At 43.0% G+C, this 25,318-nt stretch overlaps 1 protein-coding gene across 1 annotated transcript in view; it reads right to left on the bottom strand.

The window, feature by feature from the left end:
* Window positions 1–1,740: 1,740 nt before the first annotated feature.
* LOC308334554 (myosin heavy chain, fast skeletal muscle-like) overlaps window positions 1,741–25,318 on the bottom strand; it is a 37,275-nt gene continuing 13,697 nt past the window's right edge. The window contains exons 19-42 of the mRNA XM_080791352.1: window positions 16,654–16,741; window positions 16,391–16,508; window positions 14,912–15,038; window positions 12,718–12,854; window positions 12,013–12,268; window positions 11,575–11,817; window positions 11,230–11,406; window positions 10,998–11,143; window positions 10,774–10,864; window positions 9,949–10,338; window positions 6,915–7,041; window positions 6,688–6,806; window positions 6,393–6,589; window positions 6,117–6,300; window positions 5,861–6,026; window positions 5,159–5,283; window positions 4,730–5,038; window positions 4,172–4,375; window positions 3,959–4,084; window positions 3,645–3,815; window positions 3,022–3,126; window positions 2,815–2,910; window positions 2,089–2,217; window positions 1,741–1,968 (exon numbers count right to left, since the gene is read on the bottom strand). Coding sequence (XP_080647478.1) covers window positions 1,948–1,968; window positions 2,089–2,217; window positions 2,815–2,910; window positions 3,022–3,126; window positions 3,645–3,815; window positions 3,959–4,084; window positions 4,172–4,375; window positions 4,730–5,038; window positions 5,159–5,283; window positions 5,861–6,026; window positions 6,117–6,300; window positions 6,393–6,589; window positions 6,688–6,806; window positions 6,915–7,041; window positions 9,949–10,338; window positions 10,774–10,864; window positions 10,998–11,143; window positions 11,230–11,406; window positions 11,575–11,817; window positions 12,013–12,268; window positions 12,718–12,854; window positions 14,912–15,038; window positions 16,391–16,508; window positions 16,654–16,741 — 3,852 coding nt within the window. The 3' untranslated portion in view covers window positions 1,741–1,947. The remainder of the gene's footprint in view (window positions 1,969–2,088; window positions 2,218–2,814; window positions 2,911–3,021; window positions 3,127–3,644; window positions 3,816–3,958; window positions 4,085–4,171; window positions 4,376–4,729; window positions 5,039–5,158; window positions 5,284–5,860; window positions 6,027–6,116; window positions 6,301–6,392; window positions 6,590–6,687; window positions 6,807–6,914; window positions 7,042–9,948; window positions 10,339–10,773; window positions 10,865–10,997; window positions 11,144–11,229; window positions 11,407–11,574; window positions 11,818–12,012; window positions 12,269–12,717; window positions 12,855–14,911; window positions 15,039–16,390; window positions 16,509–16,653; window positions 16,742–25,318) is intronic.

Here is a 25,318-nt window from a genome sequence, read left to right as displayed (position 1 = left end):
GTGTGTGTGTGTGTGTGTGTGTGTGTGTGCGCGCGCGAGTTTGCACGTGTGTTCAAGCTTGTTTACAGTTAAGATTATAAGTGAAGTGATGCAGTGTTCTAACACATGCAGACCTGTTTGTGCCTGCCTGCGTACGTGCTTCCTTGCATGTGTCATGTGTGTCTGCACGCACGCTTGTGCGTGTGTGTGATTAATGGTGTATATACAGTGAATCCACAGCTCTCAGCAGGTTATGAATCCTACAATCTGTTCTCTCCTTTTCTCTGTACAGTCTCATGTGTGTTTACTTCATAAAGCAGGGGTTTTCAACTGCATGATTTTGACCCAAGGACCACCATGACTAAGAGCTTAACCTGGGTGGGGACCAGCCCTACTGCCTGTTTACACAGAGTTGTTCCTCTTATCATCATTAATGTCATATCATCCATGTTTATGGCCAAAATATGTTTTCATCTGTCCCATTTAATATCTTGTTCAGTCGCCATACTGTCTCTTCTCAGTCACCAAGTTATGGTAGGCGCTGTTTTTAATGCAACATGCAGCCGTGCATGCCGTGTTATCAGTCTAGTTTGACCTTGGCCTATATAGTAACTTAGCACAGTGTTATCAGTCTAGTTTGACCTTGGCCTATATAGTAACTTAGCACAGTGTTATCAGTCTAGTTTGACCTTGGCCTATATAGTAACTTAGCACAGTGTTATCAGTCTAGTCTGACCTTGGCCTATATAGTAAGCACAGTGCAGGGAATGTTATCTACAGGTTGCCATAGCAACGCCAGCCTCTGTGCTTTCCCGGTTTCTGGCCATCAATCAATCAATGAACCAATAAGGAAGATGGACTCTACGTCGCAATACGCCATCCTCATCATCAATGTGTTGGACTAATGAATCATCTCCAACAAATGAACTTAATATCAACAAATCTGACGTGATCTGCAGTATTTAGCCTGGAACAATACTGTGAAGAGGAGGTTCAGTTCAGTTCGGATCCATTTTGGAACAATGTAAATACTATCATCTGAACCATGTAGCACATTCTCTATGTAAATTGACTTTATACCTACTAAATAATGGTTAAAACCTTAAACTTTCCTCAGAACTTTATTTCATCTGCCTCCAAATCATTTTTTAAGGTATCTTTCTATTTTTTGGTACAGTGGCTGTCATTTAAAATTTAAAGGGCTACTCACTCATTTTTAAGGTATTTGGTCTCTGGCTGGGTTATTGAAGGTATAGATTTACAGTCCTTTCTAAATTATCATTACCAAATAGATATGATTTATTTTGTATCTATTAATTGGTATCTTCTCACCGGATTTTATTTCCATTAATAGGTATCTTAAATGTATTTATATTAACATGTTGTGAATTAAATAAATTAACAAATATAGCCAGAATAGCTACCTTCAATTCCAGGTCTATACAACCAATACAAATACAATTATTCATACGCATTTAGCTACAATACATAACATGTTACAAGAAACGTATAACTGGTTGGTTAACTATCAATCTGGTGTTCCTATGTGTTGTATTTTATTTTATACATTTCTTGTATGCGTTTAGGACGTATGCGTGTGACATCATCATCATACCAGGAAGTTATGCAGGAACGCCTACTGAATGGCACACAACAGACAGACAGACAGACAGACAGACAGACAGACAGACAGACAGACAGACAGACAGACAGACATATGGGTGAAAATATAATGATAATGAAAACAATTCACAGAATATGCATAGTTGCAATTCTTTATTCAATGCTTAATGCGTCATATTTTATGACATTGTCTAATGCTTTATTGACTATTGCCCTGATGCGTCATATTTTATGACATTTTAGGGTGAATTCTAGCCTGGTTCCAGCCCACTCCACTGACTGAAGTTTCAGGAAGCTTCAGAGTCTGACAATCAGACTAGGTGAATTCCTCTTGGATTGAAGGAACTATTCAGCAGCTTCTTTCCCCTGTGAAAAGATGGATAGGTTTAATTAGATGAATACACAAATCTTTAGTTAAATCTGCAGTAAATGATAATAACCAACATATTATGCCTGCCATTTCTTCACGTTGCATTAGGTGTTTACCTTGGAGTCACGACTTTTAGCTCTCATCTTGTTGACCTGGGATTCAGCGATGTCAGCACGCTCCTCAGCCTCTTCCAGCTCATGCTGAACCTTCCTGAACTTTGTCAGGTAAGAGTTGGATGCTTCCTCCTGCAATATGATAAAGTTGGAACAGGAATTAGCCCGACAACACCCGACATGAATGGCGGGTTAAAACTCACCCGTGGATCCCAACATGTGTGGCACTAACCCGTGGCAGATTAAAACTAAACCGTGCCTCCCGACATGCGTGGCATGTTAAAAGTAACCCATGGCAGGTTAAAATTAACCCGTGGCTCCCGACACGCATGGCAGGTTAAAACCAACCCGTGGCTTCCCTGTGAGGTTAGGTTTAGGATTGGGTTTTGGGTAGGGTGTCGGACTAATGCCTATCGGACTGTTAGTACGTCGGACCAAACACCTCCTCCTGCAATATGTTAGAGATGGTTAACCTCCTCCTGCAATATGTTAGAGATGGTTAACCTCCTTCTGCAATATGATAGAGATGGTTAACCTCCTGCTTCCTCCTACAGTATGATAGAGATGGTTAACCTCCTGCTTCCTCCTACAGTATGATAGAGATGGTTAACCTCCTCCTGCAATATGATAGAGATGGTTAACCTCCTGCTTCCTCCTACAGTGTGATAGCGATGGTTAACCTTTCTACATCTTACCCTGTTCTCCACTAATTAAGAAAACACAGCTTACCGCCTCCTCAGCTTGTCTCTTGTAGCCCTTGACCTTCATCTGCAGCTTGTCTACCAGATCCTGAAGCCTGATAAGATTCTTCTTATCCTCTTCAGTCTGAAGTGACAGTGAATGTATAACGTCATTAGTTGTGTGTTCATGCAATCTAATCTAATTCATTTAGTCAGTGGCATGATGGTCATTATAGTGGACATGGTATTACATTACCTGGTATGACAGCTCCTTCACTCTCCTCTCATATTTGCGGACTCCTTTAATAGCATCCGCTCCACGTCTCTGTTCAGCTTCATTCTCTGCCTCCAGTTCACGCACCTTCAGAATGGAATTAGGCACTATGAAGTTAATTAAAGTTAAAGAAAAGTTAAAGTCCTACTATTTGTCACATACATTGCTGTATGCGAGATTTGTTCTCTGCATTTGACCAATCTCTTGGAGTGGTGAGCTGCAGCCTCTGGAATCATTTGTATCCAACCCCTGATGCTGAATGCCAAGCAGGGACTGACCCCCCAATCCAACCCCTGATGCTGAATGCCAAGCAGGGACATTACCCCCCAATCCAACCCCTGATGCTGAATGCCAAGCAGGGAAGCATTGGGTCACATTTTTACAGTCTTTGGTATGACCTGGCCGGGGATCGAACCCCGACCTCCCAGTTTCAGGGCGGACACTCTAACCAGAATGCCACTTCTTATGTAATTGTCTATGACTATAACCTGTGTTGAAGTATCTAAATCTTAGCCTGTAACTCCAGATTCTGGAGCTGCTTCTTGCCTCCCTTCATGGCCAGGTTCTATGACTATAATCTGTGTTGGTATTAAACTACATCTTACCCTAGACTCCAGTTTCTGGAGCTGCTTCTTGCCTCCCTTCATGGCCAGGTTCTCAGCCTCGTCAAGACGGTGCTGCAGGTCCTTCACTGTGACCTCCAGGTTCTTCTTCATCCTCTCCAGGTGAGCACTGGTGTCCTGCTCCTTCTTCAGCTCCTCTGCCATCATAGCAGCCTGGAAAGTCATTGTTGCATTGTGTTGTTAATATGTTAATACGAAGCATGACACTAACTAATTTACATCAGTGATGGTTATAAGGATATCTAATAGTATGTTAATAGTATACTAATAGATGAGGGTAGGACATCCTAACTTACATCAGTGATGGCCTTCTTTGCTTTCTCTTCAGCGTTCCTTGCTTCTTGAACACTATCGTCCACTTCACCTTGTACCTGGACCAGGTCAGTTTCTAGCTTCTTCTTGCTGTTTAAAAGGCTTGTGTTCTAAAATAAACATTCAGTTGAACAATGTAAGTATGAATGACTTGGTAGTATTAAATATTTGACGTTGAGAGTTCTTCATTGACTTACCTGGGAGTACAACAGTCCAGCACGTTCACTGGCATCCACCAGTTCTTGTTCAGCCACTTTGCGGCCTCTCTCTGTCTGTTCCAGAGCCACTCTGAGCTCCTCAATCTCAGCCATCATGAGGCCGTTCCTACGCTCCACCATGGCAGCTTGTTCCTTCAGGTCTTCTTGACCTCTGACAGCATCATCAAGGTGCAGCTGGGCATCCTAAAATAATTCACATTGTAAAGACAACAGGTTGGAAATTGTTATGTCTTTCTGTGGGTTTTATGACAATTTAACCAATATTTTGAGCTTATCTACATTGGATCCATTTGGAACAAAGATAGTTTTTTCCATTTTTTGAAAAGTAATGTATTTTTATCAGCTCTCTAGCGAGCTGATAAAAATACAAATGCAAAAATGCTCAATGAATGTTCTTATTCAAATCCAGTCACATACGTCTAACTAGCTACATATGTTTTGTTATATTAGTATTATTAGTAGTAGCAGTAGTATTATTAACCTTATTATTAACCTTATTATTATTATTATTATTAACTAGCTACATATGTTTTGCACCTTGAGCTGTCCCTGGATGTTCCTCAGCTGCTTCTGAGCCTCAGCAGCCTGGCGATTGGAGTGGCTCAGCTGAACCTCCATCTCGTTCAGGTCTCCCTCCATCTTCTTCTTGATTCTCAGGGCATCGTTTCTGCTCCTGACCTCAGAGTCCAGAGTGCTCTGCATGGAGTCCATCACCCTCTGGCTGTTCCTCTTGATCTGCTCCATCTCTTCATCCTTCTCTGCCAGCTTCCTGTCCACCTCACCCTTGATCTGGTTGAGCTCCAGCTGGACACGAAGAATCTTGGACTCCTCATGCTCCAGAGTACCCTAAGTAGGCAGTGGTAGGACCGTTTAATGTAACATCATGTACTGCTACACCGTTTGAATAAAACATATTGAAATAAATCTAAACAATCACTTTCTTCATCTATAACCTAAACGTCTCACCTCAGCCTCCTCCAGGGCTGTCTGGATCTCTGCCTTTTCTGTCTCCACCAGCTTCTTGTTCTTCTCCAGCTCATGGATGCTCTTCCCAGTCTCACCAATCTGTTCAGTCAGGTCTGAAATCTCCTCTGCATTGATTGAAAATCATCATCAATAAACTGTGTGTATCCTAATCCACAAAGACCACAATATTAATCTAACTATAAATACATTGATTGATCCCACTTCTGACACCAATTGTAGTGTTTCTAAACAGAAACTAAAGTATTCAATTGATAATTGAAAGAAATGTGTAGAATATTGACTTTAAAACTTTTAAAGGAATATTTATATTTACTTTTAATATTAAACACACATTAACCCAACTTTGAGATACAAAATGCAGACCCATTTGAACAAGTTAACTATCACCAGCCTTTGCTCAAAACAAGTTGGCAAAAACATTGACAATAAATATGACCTTTTTTCATATTAATAGTAAGTATATGTAATCTTTCCCCCAAAGATACAGTATGTCATAATATTTGTTTCCATTAGGACAGACTGAGAATATTTATACTTGGTGTACTACTGTAGGCTGAAAAAGAACACAGAGTACAGTTTAACTTGTTTGAGGGTCTAAGGGGTTAAAGTGAAGTGACATTGATAAATTCCAAATATGATCAGAAGTATTCAGAGTCACTGCTGGACTTTGAGAAGACTTACGCTGCAGGTTCTTGTTCTCTCTCTTCATGGTCTCCAGTTGGTCCAGAGACTCCTCGTAGGAGTTCTTCATCTTAAACAACTCAGTGCTGAGAGATCGAGCCTCTTTCTGTGCTCCTTCCAACTCTGCCTGTCCCTCTTCATATTTCTGCTTCCATTCTGCCAAGACCTGCACAGCAGCAGTAATGAAATGTGTCATTTACCTGCACTTTAAGGAGGCAAGAATGATTTTGTTTTAAAATAATGTATGTCAAAGCACCTTATCGAAGTTCCTCTGTTTCTTGTCAAGGTTGGCAGCCAAACCATTGGCCCTCTCCACATCAATCATGAGGTCTTCCACTTCACCCTGGAGTCTCTGCTTGGTCTTCTCCAGAGAGGCGCACTTGGAATTCACAGCCTCGATTTGCTCCTCAGCTTCCTGAAGACGCTGGGCAAGCTTCTTCCTGTTGGTCAGTGTTGAATGGAATCGAATCATTGTGAGCAATATTCTGTATAGTGAGCAGAACCTCACGGTGTAAAAACACTGATGACTTACTTAGCCTCCTCCAGCTCCTCAGTGCGTTGGACAGCATCAGTCTCATACTTGCTCCTCCACTGAGCCACCTCAGCGTTGGCCTTGGACATTCCACGCTGCAGCTCAGACTTCGCCTCTTGCTCTTCCTCAAACTGCTCCCTCAGAAGGTCACAGTCATGGCGAGCTGACTGCACACCGTGGGCAAGGGCATTCTTTGCCTGTCAAAAGAAAATTGCCAAAATAATATCAACTGAATAACACAAAACTGTAATTCAAGCCCTGCCTATTTGTGAAAAAAATAATAAATGCTCCTCACCTTGACCTCCTCTTCAACGTGTCTCTTCAACTCCTCAATCTGCTGGGTGAAGGCCTGCTTGCCTCTGGTGAGCTGTGAGATGAGAGCTTCCTTCTCCTCCAGTTGTCGAGTAAACTCGCCTAGTTAGAAATGGAAATATTATATAAAAACTTTTTTCTTTTCATCTTTGTTGGATATATATTCTCTCAATATGGGATTTGGTACAATTGGCAAACAAGAACATTTACCATTTTCTGTCAACAATCTAGCTCTCTGAGCTCCAATATCATTTATCTGGCGAACGTTCTCATCACTCTTTGACTTGATTTCACTGAGTTGGTCCTCAAGGGTGCGGCACAACTTCTCGAGATTTCCCTGTTAAATAACAACAGACATATGCAATTAATTCAGTAAGTTCAAGTTTATTGGTCATTTAAAGTACACACACCTTATACAATGTATTCAGGGTTTTCTTTTTTGACCAAAAGGGAGTGTTTGGCAGAAGCCTCAGCTTATAGTGCCAGCCCTTTTAATATTCAGAAAAGCTTTAGAAAGGAAAAATTGATACAACAAAACAAAAACAAAACAAAACATGGAGAAAAACAAAACCTAACAAAACAAAAAAGACAAGACAAGACAAGACAAGACAAAAAGAAAACAAAAAACAAAAACAAAAACTTACAGACAAACAAAACAGAGAAGGACAACAGAAATAATAATAATAACTAGAACTAGAACATACTTGCTAGAACATACTTGCTTGTTGCACACTAGTAGGCCATAAATGGCCTACTAGTGCGCAAGCAGAGCGCGCAAGTACTTTCGACCGCTGGAAACTATCTCAGTATCTCTGTGAAGGAACGTTTGAAATGTATAATCATTACGTGTAACTATTTGCTACCTAACTACTTTTTTACAGAAAAATGAATCATTGATATGTGATGAAAAAAAAGGTATATAAACTGAATTAAAATATATTATACAGTATAATTATTTTATTACTTATTGTAAATTGTCAATTGTTTTAAATGTATTTCATTTTGTACTATAGTGATATTAATACTAAATCATGATCAGAGTAATATGTGTCTCTAACTTCAATTTCTGTAATAATACTTTCAAATTTGTTGAAATATACATGATCTAAAATACTTCCGAAATCTGTAGTTGGATTTGTATCTCAGTGATGACGTAAGAGAAATGGTCATCTGTGTAATCTGGTCCCACCAGATACCACATTACGTCATCGTTGAGAGCTGGGACCAGAGTACACGGTGTGTATATGTATGACTAGCTCTCAGTGATGACGTAAGAGATATGGTCATCTGTGTAGTCTGGTCCCAGCAGACCAGGCACAGATTTACAAATTACAAATCACATTACAACTACATACAGAGTATGTAGTTGTAATTTGATTAGCAGTATACTGTGGTTACTTGGTTCCAAAAAGTGAAGCCAAGTTTTTTTCAACCGTAAGTCTGTGCCTGGTTTGCTGGGACCAGTTACAACATTACGTCATCGTTGAGAACTGGGACCAGAGTACATGGTGTGTATATGTATGACTAGCTCTCAGTGATGACGTAAGAGATATGGTCATCTGTGTAGTCTGGTCCCAGCAGACCAGGCACAGATTTACAAATTACAAATCACATTACAACTACATACAGAGTATGTAGTTGTAATTTGATTAGCAGTATACTGTGGTTACTTGGTTCCAAAAAGTGAAGCCAAGTTTTTTTCAACCGTAAGTCTGTGCCTGGTTTGCTGGGACCAGTTACAACATTACGTCATCGCTGAGAACTGGGACCAGTTACATACTTATAGACACCATGTACTCTGGTCCCAGTTCTCAGCGATGACGTAATGTTGTAACTGGTCCCAGCAAACCAGGCACAGACTTACGGTTGAAAAAAACTTGGCTTCACTTTGAAGAGACCAAGCGAAATGATTACTTGCGCGCTCTGCTTGCGCAAGTAATAATAATAATGGTAATGATGATGATAATAGTAATAATAATAAACAAAGGAGGAAGGAGTATTCTGGTTATACTTTTGGTTATACTTTTATGATATCAATCCACTTTATACTTGTCTATCATATTGTTTTTAAGAGTTTTTTTAAATAAATGTAATGAGCTGCTTAATTTTACTTCTTTATTGAGGCTGTTCCATAATGTTACTTCTGTGAATGTTAAAGATCTTCGTTTGCCATTAGTTCTGGTTTTTATTTGTGAATAAATGCATGTACCTCTGAGATTGTATCCTGTTTGTCTTATATGAAACATCCCCTGGATGCAGTTCGGAAGCATGTGATTATTGATTTTGTACATGAGTTGAGCGATTTTAAAGTCTACTAGTTCTCTGAATTTAAGACTGTTTGATTTTATAAATAATGTATTGGTTGGCTCATAGTACTCAGCATTGTGGACAATTCTTATTGCTTTTTTTTTTAAGTACCGGTATATATATTTGGTTGCTTAATGTTTTATAAGTATTTCCCCAGACTTCAATACAGTATGTAATGTGTGGTAATATTAAAGATTGATACAGAATATATAGTGAATCCATGGAAAGAATGTTTTTTGTTTTATGCAGTATTGCGATGGCCCTTGATATTTTTGTTTTTAGTTGGTTTATATGGGAATTCCAGCTTAGCTTATGGTCGATAACCAAGCCGAGAAATTTATTTTCATAAACTCTCTCTATTTTTATTGTATCTATCATAATTTGTATATTTTGTTCAGTTTGACGATTTCCAAATATAATAAACTTAGTTTTATTTAGATTTAATGATAGTTTATTTGCATCAAACCATCTTTTTATTGTTTTTAATTCCCTTTCCACTGTATCCAGGACCAGAAGATGCTTCAGATCTGTGCCAGAGCAAAACAGGTTTGTGTCATCGGCAAACAAGACACAATCCAGCCTCTCGGAGACTTTGCATATGTCATTAATATATAAAATGAAAAGCTTTGGCCCCAGGACGGATCCCTGTGGGACCCCACAAGTGACTGTTGATGATTCAGATCTGTCATTATTAATTTGTACATTTTTTAATGACCCTGTGACCTATGTTAATTATGTCACTTTTTACAGTTTAGTTTAGTTCAATATTCTACACATTTATTTCAATTGTCAATTGAATACTTTGTTTAGAAACAAATGTTACTGGTGTCAGAAGTGGGATCAATCACGGGGCATCAATCAATGCATTTAGAGTATTTCCCCCTTTTTCCTTCTTTTTAGTTCACCTCAACAATTATCGACAGATATTCCATTCTACCTTTGCCTTAGCGACAGCCTCCATGTTGCTGGACAGGTCATCAATCTCCATCTTGAATTCGCTCTTCTCCTTCTCCAGTTTCTGTTTGACACGCTGGAGGTTGTCGATCTGCTCGCCCAGCTCTGCAACGCTGTCCGCCTGTTTCTTACGGAGAGCAGAAGAGGTGGCCTCATGCTGCAGGGTGGACTCTTCCAGGTCACGACGCAGCTTCTGGAACTCAGCCTCACGCTTCTTGTTTACCTCGATCTGAGCGGCGGTGGCTCCCCCGGCCTCCTCCAGCCTCTCGCTGATCTCCTCCAGTTCTCTGGAGAGATCAGCTCTCTGCTTCTCCACCTTAGCACGAGCAGCACGCTCTGCCTCGATCTCCTCCTCCAGCTCTTCAATACGAGCCTGTTAATGATATTTGATATTATATTATACTCCAGTTCTCTGGAGTATATGACGCCTTACGTTGTCATTACTCCCCTATAGTGGACCTCTAATATTAACCCCCAATTGACTGCCGAGTGTGACCGTGGACCAGGCCTCTTCATGGAGCCCATCAGAAGTGTGACCATGGACCCGGCCTCACAGAGCACGACCTGGACCCCCTCTACCTCCCCCCCTCTGCCCCGACACGGTCGAGGCAGATGGCCGCCCACCCTAGAGTCGGGTTCTGCCTGACGTTTCTTCCTAAAGGGGAGTTTTTCGTTACCATTGTCGCAATATTGCTTGCTCTGGGTGGATCTTTGTTGGTTGTAAAGTGTCTTGAGACAACTTGTTGTGATTTGACACTTTAATAATTGAATTGAATTGAATTTGAATTTAAAAATAAATGTTAAATACCTGGAGTTCTTTGATCTTCTTCTGCAGCTGAGCCCCCAAAGATTGCTCATCCTCAATCTTACTCTGAAGCTGGCTCACTTCAAACTCCTTCCTGTGGAATACAGTACATAATATTTTTGTGTTTTTTTCTCCATGACATTTCAAATTGATATTACGAACTAATTATGAATATGAATTATTATTATTATTGTTGTTGTTGTTGTTATTATCGTTGCTCGCATTACTTCTTTATCTTCTCGTCAGATTGCTGCTTATCGTTCTCCAGGTCCATTATGGATTCCTGGGCCAGTTTCAGATCACCCTCCAGCTTTCTCTTGGCTCTCTCCAAGTCCATGCGAAGCTTCTTCTCTTGCTCCAGAGAACCCTCCAACTGCACAACAATAATAAGGAGAACAATGAATAATTCAGTAACAAACAATAAATATAATGTGTTCTTGATTGACTTAATGAACTCACGTCATCAACTTGCTGCTCCAGCTTGGTCTTGGCCTTAGTCAGAGTGTTGACTTTGTCTTCCTCTGCCTGCAGGTCATCCAGGGTCTGCTGGTGGGCCTCCTGGAGCGCCTTCTTCTCCTTGGTCAGCTTAGCAAGACCTTCTTCCTGAGACGCCATCTCCTCGGTCAGGTTCTTCACCTGAAGAACCAGAACAGATATTATAAACTGATAAGACAACTAATAGAGTGTATAACAATGAACCATAGAGTATAGTGTATAATCATAGAGTGTATGATCATACAGCGTATAATATAACCATACACTCTATGATCAATACAGTGTATCATAGAGTGTATGATCATGAACCTTGTTTTCAGTGGCGTGTTTCTCCTTCTCCACTTTGGCCAAGGTCAGCTCCAGGTCATCAATGTCCTTCTTCAGCTCGGAGCATTCATCCTCCAGCTTCCGCTTCTTGGCGGTCAGCTCAGCATTGATCTCTTCCTCGTCTTCCAGTCTCTCTGTCGTCTCTTTGAGTTTTGCCTCGAGCTGGATCTTACTTTTAATAAGACCCTCACATCTCTCCTCAGCATCGGACAGAGCATCTTCTCCCTTTTGGTCAAAAAAAATAAAAAATAAGGAAACATGTCAGTGTAGTGACCCCAAACAAGACCTGTTCGCAAAACATATGTCTGCCAATCTATCTTAGTTACACTACAATCTGGTGTAGTCGGCAGGATGAGGTGCGGGAGGTCCTCGCGTGAGGGACATGAGGGACATTGTGCGTCGTGAGGGAAATGTACTTACCGAGGATGCCGCCATCGCAAGGTTATTCTTCTCCTGCACCAGTGACACCAGCTTCTCCTCCAGGTCCTTCTTCTTGGCCAGTGCAGTAGCCAGGTCAATCTTCATCTTCTCATAGTTCTCCTTCATGTTCATCAGCTCCTTCTCCGTCTCGGCACTCTGCAGAAGAGGCTTGATCTTGTAGTACAGCTTCATCCATGGCCAGTGTTTCACGTTGCAGAATGCGCGCACATTGAACTGGATGGTGAAGATGGCATCTCTGTTGGGGGAAAAAGGTTCAGGTAATTAACCCGTTCTGAACGGGAACCCCTTTTGGTGTTTTAATCATTATGTTATACTTTAGCTATTGAAACATTTTTAATTTTTAGAAAAATCGTGAAAATGTGACCCAAATCTTTGAATATATATTCTTTCAGAGCGTTTTTAACTCATATCTTTGCTTCTGGGGGGGTCTCTGGAACAACATATTTTCAGATGGGGGTCGGCGGCCAATTACATATATATTTTGGGGGTCCTTGACATGAAATATTGAGTACCACTGATATAGAAAGAGGTATTTCAGTCAAAATGTCAGCATTTAGAAGACATTTTTTAAACCAGTCAGTCCTAAATGGGTCAGGCCTAAAGTCAGGCCTAAATGGGTTAAACAAATTGTACCTTAAGAAAGTGTACTAAAATATTACATTAAATGAAGTTATCAAAGTATACCTCCTCTTCATCATTTCCACAAACTCCACCCTCATTTGGAAGCCTCTGGACAGACCCTGAATCATTGTGATCAGAATGGCAAGCTTTTCATCTCGCATCTCCTCCAGCGTACCCAGCAGACCAGCTTTGAAGAACACCTGCATAGCATAGGATATTACAAACTAGGTTTGCAGTGTTTTCCTTTTCTAAATAAATGTTTGCATCGTGGCTATGAGTGTACAGCCTTTTTCTTGATCTTGTATATTTATATTCCAAGGCCAGCGTCACCTCACCGACACTGGTGTGCGCCCATCTCTTGTTTGTTCTCCTATTTTTGAGGGGCGCTAGCCCCTCTTAATTGTAAACGCATTGACAACTAGAACTGCACTCTGTCGAGTGCATACTTGCTTGTTGCACGCAAGCAGAGCGCGCAAGCACTTTCGACCGCTACAAACTGTCAAATCTCAGTTTCTCTGTGAAGGAACGTTTGAAATGTTGAATTATTAGGTTTAACTATTTGCTACCTACCTACTTTATGCATGTAACGTAATGACTACTTGTGCCTGATATGGCAGTAGTGCCAGATTACATACATGTATACATAAAAGCATTACCTTTAATCCTAACACTAAAACATATCGTCATTACGTCACCATCGAAAACCAATTACACTCTGGCATTGGGTCCTTTAATCCACATCTTTATTAGTCATCATTGAGAGCTAGGTATACTATGTATGTATATGTAATTTGTAAATTGATTAGCGGTATATTTTATGTTTACGTCATCATTGAGAGCTAGTTATACATATACTATGTATATGTAATTTGTAAGTTGATTAGCGGTATACTGTGTTTACTTTGCGCCGTACGCACCGTCCCAGCCGTCCCGCCACTTTTGATGCGTATGCACCGTCCCAGCAAACTGTGCCTGATACGGCAGTGGTGCCAGATTACATACATGTATACATAGGAGCATTACCTTTAATCCTCCCAATACTAAAACATATCGTCATTACGTCCCCATCGAAAACCAATTACACTCTAGCATTGGGTCCTTTAATCCACATATTTTTTACGTCATCATTGAGAGCTAGTTATACACACCATGTAATCTGGCACTACTGCCGTATCAGGCACAATTTGCTGGGACGGTGCATACGCATGAAAAGTGGCGGGACGGCTGGGACGGTGCATACGAGTCCCAGGCTAAACTAGTACTTGCGCGCTCTGCTTGCGCAAGTAATGAAGGGAAAATTTACATCATAATGTGCCATTTACGTCATATTATCTCTTTATTGTTAATGGCATTTAATGTTTGTGTTTGCACCGTTTGTTTTACATCACCATTACATCACCTAAACCACATGAGTTAGACTTTAATATATTAGCGCGCCTCACTTCACACGGGTGTGATTTTTGAGGGGCACTAGCCCCTCCTATACAGCTTTAATGTTTGTCTTTCAACGATGCTAGTTTAAGAAAATGCCATAGACAATAAAGAGAAATTGAATTGTTTGTTTTGAGGACTAAAACAATTAGCACCCGTTGCTTAAACAAACATTATCTTGTAATTGATGTTGTAAAATGATAAGAGCGCCCCTCACTTCACACAGGTGTGACTTTTTAACTTCATGTGCTCGTTCACTACATATATACATCTTGGTCTTCCTCTAAGTCTCCTGCCTGGCAGTTCCAACCTCAACATTAACATCCTTCTACCGGAATACTCACTATCCCTCAGTAAAACCATGGTCTGAAACGGTGGTTAGTAAAAACAGAGAGTGTGTGAGCGGTGAACACTGCGGTGTGACATAATATTGTAGTTTTTGGTGGTAACCTAAAACTGGAGTATGTATAGGAATTAAGTACTAAAAGGGGAATACCACTCATTTTCAACATTGAACTATGTCATTTAATATACCTTAGAGTTGTGTGGAAATAATAAACATTCTTCCTTCTATTTGGCCTAGAACTGGAGGTCTAGAACTTGGGGTCATGTGATCAGTGACATCACAAAGGTGTACTCTGTAGGCCAAATAGTATATTCGCGATGTCACTGACGATCACATATTAATTACATATTCAATGTTGAAAATGAGTGGTATTCCCCTTTAAAGTCCAACTTCTTTACGTCTACTCCCTGTAACCTCACTGATTCACTTGGTTTCCTCTCATTCACACACATGTATTCTGGCTACTGTGTGTTTATTTACCTTGGTGTGTCCAAACTTGTACTCGTCATGAGGTATGTCGACGGACCCAAGCAGCTTCTCAGAAGCCTTCTTGTTGTCTACGAACTGGCCCTCGGGCCCACATGCATTCACATTCAGTACTTTGTACCTGTTTTGCAAAAAGGTTTGTGGTTAATTTTGTCAGTGGTGGACAAAATAAGCCAGTTTTTTAACTTAATAATGTAAAAGTATCAATACTGCTATAGTAAAGTAAAAGTCTACAATTCAAAATGTACTTGATCAAAAGCACAAAAGTATTGGCATCGTTGTACTATCAAAACGTAAAAGTACTCATTATGCAGAATGCCCTGTTTTCAAATGTATAAAACGTATTAAAATATTTTGAAAATAGCAGATCTAGATACAAGCTCACATTGTGTCACATTGTGAGTAGATTTTCAAATACAAATACAGACAAAATCTATATGGCTGAACTTAAGTGGATATTGTATGTCTTGTAATAATAATCTAAATCTACAAATTAACTAGTAACTAGTTTTCAAATAATTTGCCTCTGAGATGTAGTGTACAAGTATATGTGAGATGTAGAGTACAAGTAAAAGTAGTGAAACTTGGAAATACTCCAGTAAAGTATGAATAATACCTAAAAAAATTACTTTAGTACAGTACTTGAGTAAATGTATACTTAGTTACTTTCCACCACTGCATTTTGCATTCCTCCCATTAACAGTTGCGAAACTAAAACGTGGGGTTTTGGGATTCTCCTTCGGCGTATGGGATTCTGCTGGGGAAGCCCTTCATGTGTACATACCTCTGGTTGAAGTCGGTGTATGGGATTCTGCTGGGGAAGCCCTTCATATGTACATACCTCTGCTTGAAGTCGGTGTATGGGATTCTGCTGGGGAAGCCCTTCATATGTACATACCTCTGCTTGAAGTCGGTGTATGGGATTCTGCTGGGGAAGCCCTTCATATGTACATACCTCTGCTTGAAGTCGGTGTATGGGATTCTGCTGGGGAAGCCCTTCATGTGTACATACCTCTGCTTGAAGTCGGTGTATGGGATTCTGCTGGGGAAGCCCTTCATATGTACATACCTCTGCTTGAAGTCGGTGTATGGGATTCTGCTGGGGAAGCCCTTCATATGTACATACCTCTGCTTGAAGTCGGTGTATGGGATTCTGCTGGGGAAGCCCTTCATATGTACATACCTCTGCTTGAAGTCGGTGTATGGGATTCTGCTGGGGAAGCCCTTCATGTGTACATACGGTACCTCTGCTTAAAGTCGGTGTATGGGATTCTGCTGGGGAAGCCCTTCATATGTACATACCTCTGCTTGAAGTCGGTGTACGGGATTTTGCTGGGGAAGCCCTTCATATGTACATACCTCTGCTTGAAGTCGGCGTATGGGATTCTGCTGGGGAAGCCCTTCATATGTACATACCTCTGCTTGAAGTCGGCGTATGGGATTCTGCTGGGGAAGCCCTTCATATGTACATACCTCTGCTTGAAGTCGGCGTATGGGATTCTGCTGGGGAAGCCCTTCCTGCAGATCCTGATGCCCTCCAGCACACCGTTACACCTCAGCTGGTGGATGACCAGGAAGTTCTCCATCAGCCCTGGAAACGATTATTATTAGGACAAAGAGTCTTGGACTTGTTGGGAATCACATGTGTGTGAGTGTGCATGTCTTTGTGTGTGCATGTCTGTGTGTGCGTGCGGGCGTCCATGCGTGCATGCATGCGTGCGTGAGTGCGTGTTTACCTGGAGTCTTGGACTCATTAGGAATAAGGCAACGCACAAAGTGAGGATGAGTGCTCCTCAGGTTGGTCATCAGCTTTCCCAGGTTCTCCTATTGAGAGACAATATAATATATTATTAATATAATATAGAGCCAAGTAGGTTCATTATAATTTAAACGTTATACAATATTGTAGTTTTTCCTTCACTACAATTATTTGAAAACTTTAGTTACTTAGCAGATTTCATACATACATACATACATACATACATACATACATACATACATACATACGGTATGCGGTCTAGCTTAACTTGGACTCAGGGGGGTGGACGCCTCTGCCTTGCATAGTCCCCAGTGAATAGGCATTTTGCCCTTCACTGGTAACCTTATTTTGGATTTGTTTTAAATATAGGAAGGTTTTATGGGCTGGGCTTTTTACTAAAAAGCCCCCCCTTTTAAAATACTACACACATACATACATACCCACCTACATACATACATTTCAGACGTTTTAGCAGTTTTTAAGGACCCACTTTTAGGCCAGTGCACCAGAGCAAGCTTTTGCCTTTTTTTAAACCCCACCCATTTTAACCAAATACATAAGGCCAGTGCCACTGGGGGTCTCTTTTTAACTGTTTTAACAAAACTGTTTTATTGTATGATAGCACACATTTTAGGGATGTGTTTCCGCTGTCCACTGGTCCTATAGTGGACCATGGGCCCACTGAGGGAATCCTGGAGTCCCCCAATTGGACACATAAGGCTGAGGATCAGCCGTCCTCACTGTACACACAGAGCATATATGGGAGTGTCTCGAGTAACCCCTCTGTCATAACCCTAGAGTTTGCCTGTCTCGTTGTCCTACAGGGGGCTCCTGCGATGGGGTGCCCTCAAATAACCTTCTCTCCATGTTTTAACCATACCCCTGTTCCATGGTCAGTCATTATTTTAAGACTAACCCCTCTGCCTTTCTCCATTCCTTCCCTTTATCTCATTATGTATTAAGTGCCTTTTTTACTATATTATTATTTTAGTATGTTCTTATTTATTTTATTAATTTTAGTATATTTCTTTACTTTATTATTTTATTATTTTATTATTTCATTATTTTATTATTTTATTCCCTTATTCCCTTATTCTTTTATTCTTTTATTCTTTTATATCATGGGATACAGTACAGGCTAGCTATACTATAGCCCCTTTATTCCTTATTTCCCCCCCCCCCCCATCCCTTTAACAAATCCCAAACAGGAAAACCCCTCCCTCCATAATGCACCCCCCCATCCTCACTCCCAGACCAACCATATCATGGCACCACCACCTTACCACCTAGGACACCCCCACAGTTAACTCCACCCACAGAACACACCACCTTACTTATTTCCTCCTTGGGGTGTTGGCTCTCACCCTTGCCCCAGATATGCTATCCTCTGAAGAAGCTGCAAGAACAGCGAAACGTCAGGACCTTTTAGCATAGACCCCTTTTAATTGTTTCTTTGATTTTAAGTCTTGGTTGCATCTTTTAATCAATAAATTTGGTTTTTAATACAATTTCTATGGGGGGCCCAACCCTGGTCACAACTGCACGCGTTGTTGAGTCCACTTTTCACCATCTCCACCACTGAGCCCGCAGATCCAGCAGCCACAACATCAACTGCAGCCACAACATCTACTGCAGGCAGCTTTCCAGCCAGGCTCCAGGCTCCAGGCGCGTCCAACCCAGGTGGTAAGGGCCCAACCCTGGGCAGCATATTTTACAGCTGCTCACCCCAGATGGGATTGTATTTTAAATTTGTATTTGTTGTTTTTAAGTGCTTCCATACTTAACCCCAGTCCCTTTTGTTAGTACTAGCCACCACCCTCACCATGCAACATCCCTCTGCACACAGACTTCCCCGTAGACCCACATATGCCCAAGTAGCTAGACCACCCTTCACCAACCGATATCCCCCTATACCTCTATCTTCCCATACCCCTACTACACGCCCCCATCACCCTGTACCTAACAGCCAGCCCCCCCTTGGTCACCCTCCCGATGAAGCCACCAGGCAGACAGCCAAACTTTATTTTAAAATAATCCAAGCTGTACACCATGGAGAGGTGGCTGACAGGGCTCTCCGGACAGGGTCCTTCCCTGTTGGGATGATGAGACAGGTGAACAAACTCACCACCTTCATCAAGCCCGCCTGCCCCACTGAGACCACCACCACGCAGGTGGCCCACAACACACATAACTGGATGAACACAAACATGCACATATTACAAACACACTACACAGACACCATAGACACACTCACACCAGACATACACCCACATAACCCTATGGCCTATACCATAGCCATAGGTTGGGCACATAAAAGATACACCCAGAGACTGACTACTGCAACCCTAACCCGGGTTAGCAACATACTACAGATACAGACACGCACACAACACACACAGCCAACCACACAACACACACAACACACACAGCCAACCACACAACACACACAACACGCACAGCCAACCACACAACACACACAACACACACAGCCTACCACACAACACACACAACACACACAGCCAACCACACGACACACACAGCCAACCACACAACACACACAACACAGACAGCCAACACAACACACACAACACACACAACACAGACAACATACACAGCAACATGTCACACATACCAACCGCTACAACATACATACACGAGCGAACACACACACAGCAACACACACCGCCCCCCCTCCACCTCACTCGAGACCTCCCAATAGCTCTACTAGTGCTCGGCCTGGCCTGCTCCCACACCCTAGGACCCCAGCCCAAGTGTTCCCCCCTCCTCTGGGCAGGAACACTTCCCCACCAGCCTTACTCCCCACGCCTTCCATCCCACCCCTTCTCACCTTCCCTATAACCAGGCGGCCTACCATCCCACCCCTCCTCATAACCCCCACAGACCGGCGACCCGTCCTCCCTAGTGCCCCCCGCCCACCACCCAGACCCATTTGCTCTCTGTCGCTGGGGAGACGTCCGGAGGCCTTTGCTCTGGCGCCCCCCCAGCCACAGAGAGTAAAACCCCAGAGGACCAGCTCCCGGTTGCCCCCCACAACCCCCCTCCCCCCTGTCCCGGAGGACTCAACACTGCCTGCCTCCTCTTCACCCGGACCCCCTAGCGGTGTTCGGGAGGTGGAGGTGGCGGGCATCTCACCCTATCCCCTTCCTTCTGCCTCCTCGACACCCAAGTCCACCCACACCACCACTGGAACCTCCCCCCGTTTCCAACCCAGAGGGTGCTCCACCTGTGAGGAGTCCACAGCCCCAAGTCCACTCCAAACCACCTCACTAGTCCTTCCCACCACACCCACCACTCCCCAGCACACCACAGCATCATTCCATGTTTTAAACTCCATTTCCCTTTCCCCCACAGGAGGCGCCGGTGTGAAGCGCGGGATCGGTACCCTAAGATCCCGGGTAATGATGAGTAGGCCTCTATACGGAAACAACCGTGACCAAACAGGCCCCTCTGAACCCTCTCAGAACCACCCGATCCCGCAGCCTCTCACTACTGGCGCCTCACAGCCACACACGTCACCACCCCCTCCATCCCCAGCACTTCCCTGTATACCCACCTCTCACACGGCCAGGCCTAAGAAAAAGGTGTTGGACTGGAACATCATGGTCCGAAAGCCGGTGGCCATCTTGGGGGACTCCAATTTAAGTAGAATCCCACCATCACACCACACTGAGCTCCAAATAGACAGCTACCCTGGGGCGACCTTCAACCACCTGACCAAGATTTTGGAAAAGGCGGAGGTTCACCCCAGGGTAGAAGAAGTCATTCTCTCAGTGGGCATCAACTGCAAGGACAATGATACAGACCAGACCTCCTATAGGCAGCTAAGTGGAATGCACAAGGAGGCACAACGGACCTTTCCCAACGCCAGCATCCACATTCCCCTCATCAACTTCTCCCAGTTCCTAACAGTAAAACAGAAAAAGAACCTCACACTCATGAACCAGTACATCACAACACATTTCCCATACATCCCACCAGTTGACCCTGACCAGTTTCACACAAAACCCGACAACATACACTGGACACACACCACAGCAGTCACAATATTTAACCATTGGTGCACACATTTAAATTTTCCCTAAACAGGAGCCGCAGCCTGGATTCCTGCCCTATCTCTCCTCTTCCTCTGGTACCTACCTTGTTCCCAACAGGCTCCCCTCCTCCTCCTCCTCCTCCTCCTCCTCCTCCTCCTCCTCCTCCTCCCTCTCCTCCCCCCTCCCCCCCTCCCCCCTCCCCCACACCGCCCACCACCATTCTTCCCCCCTCTTCCTCTCAACGTCCAACAGCCATTCAGTCCCTCCGACCAGCACCTGACCCCCACTCCAATGTGTTGAACCTGTCCAGGTCCGTCCGTCTCACGGCCGCAGAGGCCCAGTTGCTGGAGAGGGGTCTCGCCTACATTCCTCGACCCACAGGGACGGATTGGGAGGCACTTCGAAGGGACACACATAGATACCATAGGAGACTTAAATTAATAGACTACTTCCAAAACACACAGACAGACGGACCTACACCCTTTGTCCTGCCCTCCACCTGGGAGCCTAAACTCTCCCAGGTGGACGGCAGGATACGAGACCTCATACAGCTAGATAACCATACACTTAATCAGTACCACCCATCACCAGACAGACCGGACAACCTGACCACAGACGAACGGAACAGCATCACAACACTGCGGAACAACACACAAATAGTTATTAAACCAGCTGATAAAGGTTCAAAAATAGTCATTTTAGATAATTTCCAATACACATATGAAGCCAACAGACAACTATCCAACACTAGATATTACACTCACATAGCAGCCAGCATACAACCACAGACTCAGATCAAACTCAGACAAATCATTACAACACTTTATCACCAAAACTACATCACCTCCAAACAATGCGACTTCCTCTATGGACCCGATAACCCCAGACCTAGGATTTTCTATCTACTACCCAAGATCCACAAGGATCCTCAGACTTGGACTATTCCCTTCGAGGTGCCTCCCGGCAGACCCATAGTATCAGACTGCAGCAGTGAGTCCTACCACATAGCACAATATATAGACCACTTCCTCAACCCCCTCTCCACCATACACGCCAGTTATTTAAGAGACACATATGATTTCCTGGAAAAAATCAAGCCCATAGCTGTGCCACCACACACATACATTTTCACCATAGACATTGACAGCCTTTACACTAACATACATACAGCCACTGGTTTACAGGCAGTTAGAAACCTCTTCCAGACACACCCGGACAACACTAGACCAGACAATGCCATTTTACAACTATTAGAACTTAGTCTCAATTGCAATGATTTCACATTTAATAACAAACACTATTTACAGATAGAGGGCACAGCTATGGGCAAGAAATTTGCACCCGCTTATGCCAACATTTACATGAGTGAGTGGGAGAGAGAGGCCTTGGCAAAGTGTCCACTACAACCCACCATGTATTTCAGATTTTTAGATGACATCATAGGGCTCTGGCCACACACCTTACAACAGTTTGATAACTTTTTACAGATCTTGAACACACACCATGCTTCCATAACCATCAAACACATAATTCATCCAACAGAGATTAACTTCCTGGACACCACCGTATTTTTTCATACAATAGACCAGACACATAAACGACTACTGACAAAAATATATTTTAAGGACACAGACACACACGCACTACTCCACAAACACAGTTACCACCCAAAGCACACTTTTGCAGGCATCATCAAATCACAAATCATTCGGTTTTTCAGGATTTCATCCAATAGGGAACACTTCAATCAGGCCACACACACACTCTTTACAGTCCTCCGAAGGAGAGGTTATAGTAAAAGACTTTTACGTACCATCAGGAGCAATGCCCTGGCCTCTCTCTCCCCCACCCAGTCACTCTCCACCAACACTCTGCCTCCTACCCCTAACCCTCTCATCCCCAATTCTAACCCTAACCTCAATCCCAGCTTTCTTCCCCAGCCACCTCAGAGCATGCACCCGGATCAGAGGCCCCTCTCTAGCGCAGGGACAGGGACGGACCTGGACGGGGCCCACACATTACCCTCTCCTCTATGTCTTCCCTCCTCCAACTCTTCTTCTCTCACCATCCAGGCCATCGGCTCCTCTACAATTAAAACATTACTCCCATTCATAACCACATTTTCACATACACTCCAACCACTTCACCACAAATTTAAACAAAATTTCACCACTACACAACAATCCTACCCCCCATTACAAGCACATCAAGTCATTTCAGCACTTAGAAGGAACAAGAACCTGGGAGACCTCCTTGTGCATTCCAAATTTTCCACTTTACCTCCCAAGCCCCCACAGCCACATACACTCCATTTCAAACCCCGCAAATTCATCAACAACCCCCATAGTCACACTTCCTCCCCCATTACGGACCCTCTGTCTCTGACCACACCCAACATAGTCTACATCATCACCTGCACACAATGTCATAAACACTACATAGGAGAAACCGGACACACACTAGAAACACGACTCAAACAACACTTATATCACATCAAACGAGCAGACATAAACACAACCCTATACACACACTTTCAATCCCATTCTATCGCTAACCTCATCATTTCAGGTCTGGAATGTGGAGTCCGATGGACCAGTGGACAGCGGAAACTCATGGAGCACAGATGGATTAAAAAATTACTAACTGTAACACCCACTGGTCTTAATGAAAGAAGTTGATTTTTATCTCTTTCTGTTCTTTTATCTGTCCCATCAATAAATGGTTTCCAGGCCTTGCTGTGAACTTTTACTCCTTTATGGTTTTAGGTGGTTTTATTACTGTCTATTTTTATATCCATTTTACCCTTGGGTTTTAGAAGACATTTCGGACATTGGTTTAGGTATGCGGTCTAGCTTAACTTGGACTCAGGGGGGTGGACGCCTCTGCCTTGCATAGTCCCCAGTGAATAGGCATTTTGCCCTTCACTGGTAACCTTATTTTGGATTTGTTTTAAATATAGGAAGGTTTTATGGGCTGGGCTTTTTACTAAAAAGCCCCCCCTTTTAAAATACTACACACATACATACATACCCACCTACATACATACATTTCAGACGTTTTAGCAGTTTTTAAGGACCCACTTTTAGGCCAGTGCACCAGAGCAAGCTTTTGCCTTTTTTTAAACCCCACCCATTTTAACCAAATACATAAGGCCAGTGCCACTGGGGGTCTCTGTTTAACTGTTTTAACAAAACTGTTTTATTGTATGATAGCACACATTTTAGGGATGTGTTTCCGCTGTCCACTGGTCCTATAGTGGACCATGGGCCCACTGAGGGAATCCTGGAGTCCCCCAATTGGACACATAAGGCTGAGGATCAGCCGTCCTCACTGTACACACAGAGCATATATGGGAGTGTCTCGAGTAACCCCTCTGTCATAACCCTAGAGTTTGCCTGTCTCGTTGTCCTACAGGGGGCTCCTGCGATGGGGTGCCCTCAAATAACCTTCTCTCCATGTTTTAACCATACCCCTGTTCCATGGTCAGTCATTATTTTAAGACTAACCCCTCTGCCTTTCTCCATTCCTTCCCTTTATCTCATTATGTATTAAGTGCCTTTTTTACTATATTATTATTTTAGTATGTTCTTATTTATTTTATTAATTTTAGTATATTTCTTTACTTTATTATTTTATTATTTTATTATTTTATTATTTCATTATTTTATTATTTTATTCCCTTATTCCCTTATTCTTTTATTCTTTTATTCTTTTATATCATGGGATACAGTACAGGCTAGCTATACTATAGCCCCTTTATTCCTTATTTCCCCCCCCCCCCCATCCCTTTAACAAATCCCAAACAGGAAAACCCCTCCCTCCATAATGCACCCCCCCATCCTCACTCCCAGACCAACCATATCATGGCACCACCACCTTACCACCTAGGACACCCCCACAGTTAACTCCACCCACAGAACACACCACCTTACTTATTTCCTCCTTGGGGTGTTGGCTCTCACCCTTGCCCCAGATATGCTATCCTCTGAAGAAGCTGCAAGAACAGCGAAACGTCAGGACCTTTTAGCATAGACCCCTTTTAATTGTTTCTTTGATTTTAAGTCTTGGTTGCATCTTTTAATCAATAAATTTGGTTTTTAATACAATTTCTATGGGGGGCCCAACCCTGGTCACAACTGCACGCGTTGTTGAGTCCACTTTTCACCATCTCCACCACTGAGCCCGCAGATCCAGCAGCCACAACATCAACTGCAGCCACAACATCTACTGCAGGCAGCTTTCCAGCCAGGCTCCAGGCTCCAGGCGCGTCCAACCCAGGTGGTAAGGGCCCAACCCTGGGCAGCATATTTTACAGCTGCTCACCCCAGATGGGATTGTATTTTAAATTTGTATTTGTTGTTTTTAAGTGCTTCCATACTTAACCCCAGTCCCTTTTGTTAGTACTAGCCACCACCCTCACCATGCAACATCCCTCTGCACACAGACTTCCCCGTAGACCCACATATGCCCAAGTAGCTAGACCACCCTTCACCAACCGATATCCCCCTATACCTCTATCTTCCCATACCCCTACTACACGCCCCCATCACCCTGTACCTAACAGCCAGCCCCCCCTTGGTCACCCTC

Source organism: Protomyctophum bolini (assembly GCF_963924005.1).
Source record: "Protomyctophum bolini genome assembly, chromosome: 2".
Taxonomy (NCBI): domain Eukaryota; kingdom Metazoa; phylum Chordata; class Actinopteri; order Myctophiformes; family Myctophidae; genus Protomyctophum; species Protomyctophum bolini.
Note: the sequence above shows the minus strand (reverse complement) of the source record. Positions and strands in the feature narration are given on the sequence as shown.